Consider the following 12,657-nt stretch of genomic DNA (forward strand, 5'->3'; position numbering starts at 1 on the left):
TCAAGCTCCCAGGCCTCTGGTAGAGGACCCGAGCTTGAAGGATAAACCGCCCGCAGGGGCGTGCTGGGTGTTTTTTTTATGTATATATATATATATATATATATATATATATATATATATATATATATATATATTTATGTATATATATATATATATATATATATATATATATATATATATATATATATATATATATATATATATATATACTCCAAGCCCATAGCACTTGTGCTAGAGTTGGCCTCTAGTGTTGTACGCCACATCCCCATTGAGTTCCTGATGAAGGCTCTTAGGGTCCCATTGATCTTGTACAATTCTAGGCATTCCAGTATCCAGCTGTGGGGCATTGAGTCATAGGCCTTCTTGTAATCAATCCAGGCAGTGCACAGGTTGGTCAGTCTGGTCTTGCAGTCTCGGATAGCAGCTGGATAGCGTAGTGGTTAGACTACACGCCTTTGGAACAGAGGATCGCAAGTTCGATTCCTGCCTGGGGCGTCTGTATCCAGTAAGGGTCCTAAGGCTAGACCCCCTATGCTAAGCAAGCCTACCGCAGACATGAGCGAGACAGATAAATATGAAGGCATGCCGGCTCGGACGTCGCCCGGATCAACAAGGTCCGCGTCAGGTGTTGAGGAACCAGGGCACCCTGACGAAAAGTGGGCTACTGGAACAAGAAGGCATCGGTGGGCAAGAGACGAAAACAGGGCGTTGTTGGAATGCTACTATGCAAGTAACCCCGGCGGAAGGGGCTACATGAATAGGATGAGGGACCTATGGATATGTATATATATATATGTAAAATTAAATATTTTAAGAGTGTCTTAGGATTGATAATGAATGCAGCTGCTCGTCTCCTTACTGAGCGGCGTGTCTCTATTACCCCTGTCCTTGCTGATCTGCATTGGCTTCCCGTTAAGTATCGCATTCAATTCAAAATCCTGCTGCTCACCTTCTGAATTATTAACAATATAGCGCCAAGCTACCTCATTGAGCTACTTAGATTATACACCCCTACTAGAGCACTAAGATCATCTTCCCAGTCACTCTTGGTACTGCCGAGACCCCGGCTGAAGACTAGAGGTGACCGCACGTTTGCCTTGGCTGCACCCGATCTATGGAATAACCTCCCCATCGCTATACGCAAGTCCGATTCCATTCAATCCTTCAAATCGCGGTTAAAAACCCACTTATTTAGCCTCGCCTTTTCTACCAGTTAAAGCTTGCTTGTTAGTTAGCTTAATGCTTATTCTTATCTTTGGTTTATTCTTAATTATTTTTAATCATTTTAAAATTTTTGACTGTTTTATCCCTTACACTTATTGCTCTTTTATGCTTTTATATGCATTTCTTTTGCTTTTGTTTTTTAATGCCATCTAACCTGCTAGCATGTTTTGGTACCTTGCCGTAGCCCTCAGCCTTCCCTCTTACTTCATCTTACCCTCTTACATGTTAAGGGGCGACTGTGGCTCAGGGGGTTGGGAAGCGTATCTGTAACCGGAAGGTCGCCGGTTCGATCCCTGGGCTCTCTGTCCTGGTTGTTGTGTCCTTGGGCAAGACACTTTACCCTACCGCCTACTGGTGTTGGCCAGAGGGGACGATGGCGCGATATGGCAGCCTCGCTTCTGTCAGTCTGCCCCAGGGCAGCTGTGGCTACAACCGTAGCTGCCTCCACCAGTGTGTGAATGTGAGAGTGAATGAATAGTGGCATTGTAAAGCGCTTTGGGTGCCTTGAAAAGCGCTATATAAATCCAATCCATCATTATTATTAAGCACTTTGGTACACCATTGGTTTTAAATGTGCTATATGAATAAAGTTTGTTGTTGTTGCTGTTGTTATAAAACCAACTTAAACCTTGTTATATTTGCATCAACTTATCTCAGAGAAGCTTTGTTGTTGAGGTTTCACAAGCCTGTTTTATCTGACTTTAACTTGGAGGACTTGTTGGAGGGAGAGTACTGCAATTACTAGTACGGAAGCCCACATTACAGATTTGATATTAAGAGACTTGGAAAGACAACAAACACGGTGAGAAATAACGTTGGTTTCCATGGATAAAAGACTTTGATGTCTGTAATCCCGATCCACAAAGTCACATAACCTCACAAGTTTGTCTCACTGTGATGTTGTCAAATTTGCCGAATTCTTCAGATTGCGTGTTGTGGGACCAGACACTTGTCAGGGGTGGGCTATCTTTTATTCCATCAGCCGGTGTGTTTGTGTGATGTTGTTCTCGCTCACATTTACAGGTCTATCTGATTCCTTTAGCTTTAGCTGAGCTGATAACAGCTCTGTTGTGTGCCAAATGGTGATATCTTACCTTTTCCCTTCACTCACTTTCTATCTCCCCTACCTCACTTATTCTTGTCGGTGGCCACTGTGTGCGTGCTAGGACAAAGGTGCTATTTGAATTTAAGTGCATGTGCGTCTGCTTTTTCTATAGAAATATCAGTTTTTTGGGTCCTCCATGCTTTTATCACATACCGGTAGGTGTGCCCGATGGATGAGAAGAGGAACATATTATGTAAACTGCAAAGCCAGCAAAAGGACTGATAATGTGCTGCTTTAATGGGCTGACAGCTAAACATAAACCAGCACACATGAACGAGCCTGTTATCTTGATTAATATGTCTCAGCAGAAGGAATGAATGGACAACTCAGAGAGCCAGAGCAGCTTCTCTTAACCGTCTCTTAATCTTTTCTTTTTCTTTATCTCCTTAAACCCTTCTGTTTTTTTAAATCTTAGGCTCTTTTAATTTAGTTTTTTTTTAACAGTAGGTTTTCTGGCCATATTCTACCTGTCTTTTAATAATATCTGTGCGGAGCGCTCAAATGCACACTCTGCTTTTATCTCTCTCCTTCATTCTCTCACTTCTTTTAATTTAAACGCTGCCTTATCGCAGCAAAATGTTGTAAATATTGGCTCAGCGCAGGTGGGGAACAGCAATTTGAATACACTTCAAAAGACAAAATTAAATGTTTAACTGACAAATGAAGCGTATCAGAGCTAATGAAATGACAGTGCTCCTCTAATATGTGCCGTTGCGTGTCTCTCCCCAGGTATGTGGTCCTTCTCCGTTTCCGAGCTGGCCATCCCGGGCGCTGAGATAGGACGCATCTCCGCAATGGACGCTGACCTGGGTGAGAACGCCAAGCTGGAATATACCATCCTGGAGGGGGAGAGCGGGGACACGTTCAATATCACCGGACTGAACCAAGAGGCGGTCATCACGCTCAACAAGGTGAATGAAGGATGACAGAGAATGAGGGGTGGACAGATGGAGGGAGATATTGATGAAAGAGTGGGCAGGAGAGGAGGGAAGGGTTTCGTAAAGGTTACCACAGATAGTGGCTGAGGAGGAGAAAACCAGAGCTAGAAGAATGAGCAGTAAAAGAGCGCACATATGGAGTCATTTTGTAAAGGTAAAAGGCAGCAAAGGAGACAGGAAACAGATGATGAGGGGGAAGGACAGACGATGACACGGGTAGTGTAGGCCGGTCTGTGGAGAACAGTTTTGTTTTGCCTATGAGTCGAAGCACAGCTAACAACATGCTGCCTAAGCCTATTAACCTGGAATTACCTGGAACTAAACAATAATGCTATATAAACTCACACAATTCATCACTGAACAGCCCTTTCAGCGAGGACTTTAATACAGCTGAGCTGCATTCTTCTTACCTGTTTTCCTTATTTGTCTCCCGTCGAGGAAGAGTGTATTGTTGGGTTTTTTGACAAATGAATCTCCAGCTTGATTCCACTCACTGCGAATCAGCCTCTTTTTATCAGCACGTCCATCTGTTTAAAGCAAACATAATGAAATATCTCCGCAAAACTCAATCCAAAGCGTGACACATCCAAATGCAAATGCTTGCAGAGTTGGCAGAGTTGAGTGTCATTTTTTCGAGGCGGTTTGTCTCCGGCCTTTTAGCACATCCTTGCATGAATTGCAGAGCATTTGCATGTACAAGAGAATCAATAAGGCTCTGGCTTTCTATTTTGAGTTCAGTTGGAAAAATGCTATCATGCACAAATGATAGAACAGATCATTAGCCATGCAAATGCAGTCTATATGGATGTCATTTAAATATCTTGCCCTGTGACAGCTGGGATGTGCTCCAGCCCACCGCCGACCCTAAAACTGGATAATCGGAAGAGAATGGATGGATGTATATTGTGATATACTATAAAAAATCATGGTTTGTGTTAAAATAGCTGTATTAACTGCATATCACAGCACAAGCCTCTCCTTCATTTTCTTGGTTATCAGGGTGATGAGTCGTGTAACCAGCGTGAATCCTACCACATCTGATTTTTGATTGGTTACATGAAATTAAGCCACAGCGATGCCACAGATACATTTGAAAAAAGAGATATTTTATTTTATTAACAAAAAGGAACCCAGTTGTCTACATAGACGCCATTCATCAACTTAAGTTGATGCTGGTGTTCATTTTTGTAAATGATGGTCTTATTTACAGAATAAATTAGATAATAAAGCAGGGTTTGCCTTAGCGGATGGTTAGCTTGTGATTGTCTAGACATCACTGTATGAACATGCTGTCTTTGGTTTATCAGTCAGAACCATCTCTCACTCAGGGATTCATGGTTCATGTCTGCTTTAATAAAAATGGGATTGCAACAGCCAAAAATGCTCAAGTTGAGGCTTTAAAATGAGAGGTTGCAGTTGTTACATCTATTCTTTATATACAGTCTCCTTTTTAACCCCAGCAAGAATCCTTCCCAGATGTTTTTTTTTAATGCAGGCTGCAGATGGATATATCCCTTTAGTGTATCCGTATGAGGATACAAGGCACAGGATACAGCAACTTGCCATATGCATTTTAAAAATATACTTTTTATTGTCCTGTGTTTATGGATTTCCAAGCATGTATTGGCAACTGGGACGGTTGCAGTTCCCTCTGGCACTATTCAACATCAACACTACCACATGGTTGAAGGGTGTTTCTCCCATCTGTCTTAAAATTTTTATTTACTGTCCATTAAAAAGGCTGACACAGATATATCAACAAACAGCTCACTTCTGCTGATATATCAGCGTGTCTGAGTAACTGCTGATCCAGTGAGAGAGAGGCCAGAGGCGAATGGCCAGACTGCTTCAAGCTGATAGGAAGGCATCAGTAACTCAAATAACCAAGGTACGCAGAAGATGATCTCAGTAGTTTACTATTTAGTAAAGAAATTAAATTACTACTAATAATAATACAAACAGCAATGCTCTTTTTAATTGTACATAATGCAAAACAAATGCCATATACAGGCAGCTATAGTACATGCTATGGCTCATTGTATGCTCAGACTGTCTGTGTGTCTCTCTTTCAGAATGACTGACAGAGCACTTCTACACTAAATAGGGCTCAATTAGTTCCATCTATTAAAACTGCATAGGCAGAAATGGGTGCTTTTGACTGCGATCCCCCAGGACCCCAGTACATTTGAATGTTTAAAAAAGCACTAGTCACAGCAGATAGCAGGAAACAATGAGTCACAAACTGATTGGCCAAATAGTGACAAACTGGAGCAATAGATCAAAGCATTTCTAAGATGTGACAGACATTTTGCCTCTGGGGTCTGTGAGAACCCCCGTCACCAGGATGAGGTTTTTGTTTGGTTGTAGCATGTTTGACTTTATGGTAGCGCTAAAGCTATTTCTTCAAAATTTGTCACACTCCTCAGCCAACCTGGTGAGTTCTATGCCAGAGTGCTGGAGAGGAGAATCCATCTTTTAGCTGGACAATGCGGTTTTCTTTCTGGTCGTGAATTGCTGGACCAACTTTTAATCCTCTCGAGGATATTGGAGGATGCGTGAGAGTGGGCTCATAATACTTGGCCAGTTATTCCACTGTATCCCTTTGGGAAGTTCCCTTATGGGAGCTTGGTTTGTATTTGCTGGGAGTAAATTAGAATTTTTATATTTTAGATAACTGGATGTAAAAGTCTGCACACTTTGTGCCATTAAATTCCATGAAAAATCTTTGCAAATGCACACGAAGCTTCTGAAACCTTTTCACGTCGTTTTTGGGAAATGCAAACTGAAATCTGGCTAAATCTGCAGAAAAAACAACAACAAAACAGAAAAAAAAGCTATTTGTATTCAAAAATTGATGTTGTTTTTATTTTTGCTGGTGAGTGCCTGACTGCACAAATGCTTTGGTTGGTGTACTGGAAGCCATGCAGGTGTGCATGCGCATGTAAACACTTGAAATTTCTGTGAATTTATCATTGTGTCAGTTCTCAGCCTTGGGTTTGCAGGATTCGTTAAAAACAATCCGCACCCAGAGGTGGCGTGTAGAGCAGGATTTCCAAGTTCCTTTGAAGAGACGCGCCGAGGTAGAGCAAGGACTGGATACGGTGAGAGGTGCAAGAGAAAGAAATCTAAGCCAAGGACCTGGGAACAAGGCGAAAGAGTGCGGGTGAAGAAGGAAAGAAACGATGGGAGAGCTGAAGGAGGAATGTTAAATTGAGGTCCTGCGAGGCGGTGACAGCAGAGAGTGCGGTATAACAAGGGGGTTAGAGTAAGAAGCGACCGAGAGAGATGCGCAAAGAGACAGGGAGAGAGACACAGTGACAGCCATGGAGAAATTAGCTCAGCTATAGGCTGCGAAGCACAGGAGGTTAGAAATACCCATCCGGAGAGACAAGCAGACAAAAAAAGCTGAAAAAAATAAATAATAAAAAAGAGAGGTACAGTTATTAGGAGAGGGGGAGACAGCATGGCGACAATAAGACAGACTGAAGAAGAGTTGGGGAGAATAGGTGAGCATCAGCATGTGGTGAATGGTGAAAATCACATGTAAACAATTACACTAAAGACCTCCCACCTCCAGCATTAGCTGCGCTGGATTCAGCCACAGACGCAAGGCAAAAAAAGTACAATTAATATTTCAACATGGCCTCCTCTGCGCTGCTTTACTCTCTCTGCAAAGGCACCAGATAAATAGATTAGAATAGATTAGAGCAGGCTTGCTGTTCCAGTTAAATAAAACTGGATAATCACAGGTTACATGTGGATCAATTCTGAATGCTTACAAAGTGGAACATATATTGAATATTTACAGATGCTGCAAGGCACAATTTCCTGAGTATTTACAACAAGCTGTAGCCCCAGCAGTATTGGGATTTAGGTGGGGGGTAAAGGTGGGTGTGTTACACAAACTGTATGTGAATTTAAAATAATCTGACTTCAGTAGGTTAAAAGGATTTAGCCTTTCAGGGAATTCATGCATAACTAATGGAAATCATGTATGATTGGCTACGATTAATAGAATTAAACAAACAAAGCATAAAATTAGCACTAAGCTCCCCCTCAGTTTATACTTCATGAAACAAACAAAAATAAATAAAACAAAATGTGTGTGTGTGTGTGTGTGTGTGTTTTCAAGCGTGCGTATGTTTGGGTTGCGTTAATAATGACTCATATGCCCTGCTGTCCGTTTCCCAGAGTCATAAGGCTTTCACAGTGTGAAGAATTTAAACAGAGGAGTGAGATGATCTGTGCGCCTCCGGAGAAGGAAGGATTTCCAAGTGGAACAATTTGTGTTGCCACAGAGCCGGCCTTGACCTCGCTGGTCATCTCGCTGCTGTGGGCTGAATCTCTTTAACCGCTGATCTACGGCGTGCATTCTCTCACAGGCAGAGATACGGAGAAACGAACACGCACATCTGCACAAGCACCAATAAACCACACACATATATATAGATATACAGGCATGCATCAATATTACACACTTGACCTCGCAGCTCCCTGTTCAAACTTTGGAGATTGAAGAAAAAGAGCTACACAGAGAAATGATCGCTTATCTGAGGGTGGGGAGGGCTGCGTCTTTACCTCAGAATGATGGTAGGTGGGTCGGAGCGGCAGGAGGGTTAACAGCAGATTAGAAGGAAACGGGGTCAAAAGAGACGGGAGAAGAGATTTGGGGTGTGTAAAATAAGACAGAGAGAGAGAGAGAGAGCGTAAACGAAGGACGCGGACAAAGAATCAGACTCTGGATGGCGCCCCTTTGAATAGAGAGGAGGAGAACATCCCTGTGAAAGGGCGAGGGTTAGGCGGGGACACGCCATAGAAAGCTGGGTCATTAACAGCCTGTAAGTCTGGGTGACGACTGAAGCTGCTTATCATCGCTTATTTACTGTCAGTCCCACAGAGACACCCCCTAGCAATAAAAAGATTTCCCTCCTCCTCTATTTCCACTCTTCCCGTCGCCCCTCTCCTCTTCCTCCTCCCATCATCATCAGCCCCCCCCTCTTTCTGCATCTTGTTACTCTCCCCGTCTGATCTCCATACATGTCCAAAGAAAATGCAGTGCACGGGAGACACACAAGCTCACATGCAAACACACACACACGCCCTCCCCCACCCAATATCTGCCTTGCTCCCTCACCTCGTCCTCGCTCTGTTTTGTGTCTGGAGGCCATGTCAGACAGTGTGTGCTGTTTGTGGCTCTGACTCAGCCTAGGTCTGCCTCATTTGCATTCACACATGGAAACACACATTTCCAGACGCAAACAGGCACAGGCTAATACACTCATCAACAACCCATTCACTCTTTTTGAAACTAATTTCCTCTTTCCAGTTTCCTCTTCTTCTATAGTCTGTATTCTATTCCTCTCTGCTCCCTGGCTGGTCAGCGCTGCTTTGCTGCAGCTATTTACGCACGCATCGATTCTAATGAACGTACACATTCCTGCTAATAGATTTTTGATACAGCATGCGAGTGAGGCCACAGACTAAGGAGCAGGTAATTTCAGAATTAGGAATTGCTTGACATTGCTCTGCAGCAGTGCCCCCTAATGGCTAGCGGATAACATTCACGGGGGGGTCGCCTGCTGGTTAAAGCTTCCTTGAATTTTCAATCCACTAATCAGAATGAAATTAACTGGAGCAAGAAGTAGAAAAGAGAAAGACTCAGCTAATAGGCAGAGGTGCTTTACATGCAAATCAGACAGGTGATAAAGGGTCTAGTGTGTCTGGCAAGCTGAGGTCACACATTAAAAAACCAGAGACTCTGAACACAAACATAACATAATAGCCCGTTTTCAAAATACCTCATTACACATATACTGAATTAAGCAGCATCTGTATAACAAAGTGGGATCACTTGACGCAACACTAAACATGTCACAACATCATTAAGAAGAATCTGGCGGCATCCCAATTCAGGAGGTTCCTTTTGAGGTATGTTTATGGGGGGGTGCTGTGAGCTGTGTAAGCCTGCTATTTGCGCGCTTTTCATTTCCTCCTTACCTGGGGGACAAGCAAGCTCACGCGTGTGTCAGTTTGCAGTTATTATTTCCATATGCTCTCACTTAAAACGGCTGGCTAATCCTCGGTCACACGCCAGCAGCGTGCCCAGGATTATCTGTGTTTGTTTTCTCACGCGGAGGAGAGATTGTGTTAATCTCCTCATAGGGAAAGAGAGAGAGAAGGAAAGAGAGATGGAGGAAAAGAAAAGAAGAAGAGAGACCAGTGTATTGCTTGTAAGTTTTCTTAACAAAAAGAAAAAATTGAAAAAGGGAAGACACGAGACCTCTGAGAGTGAAATAAGACAGAAGACGAGACAAGTGACAGAGGGATGGGGAGGCAGCAGAGGAAGAACAAAGTCAAAAGGGAGATTTAGGAGAGTCTTTGTTCTCTCAACTCTGCAGTAGTGCTTGTTGGCAGAAATGTCCAAAGCTGAGTTTGTCATCAGACAAATGTGATGTATGATCTTGATTTAGAATGCACAAAATCAAAAAGGAACTCAATCTGCCAAGGACAGCGGGGTGCTGAGACCATATATATATACACACTGTGCTGCGTACACCCACTCGCATGTGTGTTCACCCTGAATCACACAGGCTTCCATAACCTTTTTTTATTTAACATCTACTACGGTGAAGGCAGGGAGAATCACCTCCTCAGGGATTAGAAGCCTCAGCCGCCCATTAATGTGCAGTTATTGTACAGTACGCTCAGTGTGCGCGTGCACACTACCGCGCACTTTCTCAGTCAAGCGTGCAGGCCTATGGCTCGGCCTCTTTGAGGAGAGATGTATTATGTATTGCCAGTCTTGCATGCAGGTTAGCTAATTAATTTCTGCTAACTGTGAAGCAAATTTTAAAAGGTATAGAATTTGAATTTCAAAACAGACCATTGGAGCGCCGCATCACAGGACACGAGGTTACACTTGTAGAGCGTGTGGGCGGGGAAGCAGAGGGGAGTGCTAACTAGGAGTGAGAAAGTATGTATGTGTGTGATGCTGATTTAATGATTATTTTCAGTTTGTTGACTTTTCTGGGTGAATATCTGTAAAGGTCAGGAAATCAAGCCTAGTATTGAGTTTTGAAACTGCTTGTTTTATTTAAACAGTGTAGGACGGAGAGATTCGTCAATTTTCAGTGATATAAAATGAAGGAAATCTACTGGGGGAAAAAAGGCATTTGATTGGTCCTAAATTCATTCTGCAGCAGTGCAACAACCCCAAACATGCAGCCAGAGTCATAAAGAACTATCTACAGTGACAAGAACAGATGGTAGAGCCCGCAGCCCTGGTGTCAACATTATGGAGTCTGTCTAGGATTACATGAAGAGACAGAAGACACCGAGAAAGCCTAAGGTCACAGGAGAACTGTTGCACCTTCTCTGACATGCTTCCAACAGCCTACCTGCCAAGCAAAACCTGTGCATGGGCATCCAGAGGACCGGTGCTTTTCTCAGGGCAAAGGGTGGTCACATTAAATATTCATTTGGTTTGCATTCTGTAAGAAAAGGCAACTTTATGGCATTATTTCAAAGGTATCCAAACCTTTTCTTTTTTTAAATTCTGTATTTCATGCAGTAAGCAGCTCTCAAAGGTGCAGGCAGGAAGTAGAATTAAACAACATAAGGCTCGGGGGCCAGAATTGACCCTGAAAACACTCCAGTATGGCCCATGGGATGGCTTTGGAAAATGTTAAGGGCACAAATTTTGGACTTGTAACTGTATTTTCATTTGTTTTTTAAGCTTTTTTTTTTTTTTTACTGATAAAGACCTCCTTAAAACATTCATACTACATCTAAGTAAGTAATAGATAAACAATTAAATGACAGAAAGAGTATTACTTTATTATCTGCTATAGAAATTTTTATTTTTTACATTGCACTTTTTTCTCTAATATTAGGATATATCGGGGATTTAACCTCTAATGACCACAAATATGAGTTTGACATCCCCGCTTTAAATGTTGACACTTTTAAGGAAGAAAGTATTAATAACAGTGGTTTAGCACCTCATCATAACAAGATGATTCCTGGTCCGAACCACCTGAAGGCTGGTGCCGTCTGTGTGGGGATGTTCTTCCTGTGCTTGCATGGACTTGCTCCCACAGTCTAAAGACATACATATTAGATTACCAGCCAGTAGGTGTGAATGTGAGTGTGAATGGTTGTCTGTCTCTCTGTGCTGGCCTTCCAAAAGACTGATGACCGATGGATGAATGGATGGATTGCAATGTGCAAGTAGTATTTTTTCTTTCTCTTCATCAAGTCAGACTTGATTTTCCCTCTGTTACTGCAGTCTGCCCATACCTTATTGAGAAAATTCACATTGTGTGAAGTCCCACTACCTCATTTAGCATACAGTGAAATTGTTAAATGCAGCAAGATTGCCATTACCGTGAAGTACAAGCTGCAGGGGGATCGTGACAAAATGTGATATCTTGTCAGCGGTTCAAGAAAGGTAAGAAACTGAATTCATGGACCAGAATATGAAGATTAAGACCTGGTTCAGCCTTAGATGTACAGTATTTTACTTTTACATTAAGCTCACTAAAACAACAGTATAATGGCAACCAAACGGCTGACAGTATTATGCTGTAATGCTCATATTCTATCCAGCACTGCACTATAAGATTTTTTTTGCAGTAAGAAACTCTCTAGATTGCTGTAGGTCCACTGTATAATCACAGTTTCATGCTAGCTAATCTGGCTGACAGTACTTTACTGTAATTTTACAGGGAAATTTGTTACAGTGTATCACTCAGCCCCATCTCCTCTTCTTTTGGTCTCCACTACCTCTGCAACAGCCTTCTTAAATTAATGTTAAGCTAAGAGTTCAAGCTGCTCTAAATCACAGTCTCAGCCTTCAGTGAAGGTGGTGAGCCAAGGGTAAATGAAGTCAGCGTTACTGCTTTCTTATTCGGCGCGTAAGGAAGACGCCTGGGGTTTGTGCAAGTGACATGCAATCAGTTGGTGGCTACACTGCTTATGTAGCTAATGTCAGCAATCCACAGCAAAAATGCTCTGTCAAATTTCAGGAAAACCATTTTAAATATGAGCTTTCTTTGGCTTGAAATAGACCAGAATTTGAACCTTTGTTCCTTGTGAGAGGACATTTGCAACAACTGCATGTGGAACCTCACAGGTCCTCCAACATGACATGTGTATGTATGTGTACAAGTGTCTTACAAGTAGATGTGAATACATGAGTGAGGATTTTTTTTTTTTATGATGTCAAAAAGTAAAAAGGTAGACGAACAGTGGGGTCGCTGTGTCCTTACTGTAAGGGTGTAGGAAGGAGAAGGATGAGTGTGTGTTGTGGTTTGTCAGAGCCGGTGCCCTGTCGCGCGCACACCAGGGAGGGAAAAAAGATAGGTGTGGGCGGGTAAGTCGGGGACTAGG

General features: G+C 42.6%; 1 protein-coding gene across 2 annotated transcripts in view; it reads left to right on the forward strand.

Moving 5' to 3' along the window:
• Positions 1-12,657, forward strand: part of cdh24b (cadherin 24, type 2b) — a 155,872-nt gene that overhangs the window by 121,063 nt on the left and 22,152 nt on the right. For both annotated transcript variants that reach the window (XM_086270602.1, XM_086270603.1), the window contains exon 6: positions 3,059-3,240. In XM_086270602.1, the coding sequence (XP_086126728.1) occupies positions 3,059-3,240 (182 nt within the window). The remainder of the gene's footprint in view (positions 1-3,058; positions 3,241-12,657) is intronic.

Source organism: Aulonocara sp. 'chitande type north' Nkhata Bay, linkage group LG18 (genome assembly GCF_057382095.1).
Source record: "Aulonocara sp. 'chitande type north' Nkhata Bay isolate Kocher_YH1m ecotype deep benthic linkage group LG18, A_spYH_male_GT1.1, whole genome shotgun sequence".
Taxonomy (NCBI): domain Eukaryota; kingdom Metazoa; phylum Chordata; class Actinopteri; order Cichliformes; family Cichlidae; genus Aulonocara; species Aulonocara sp. 'chitande type north' Nkhata Bay.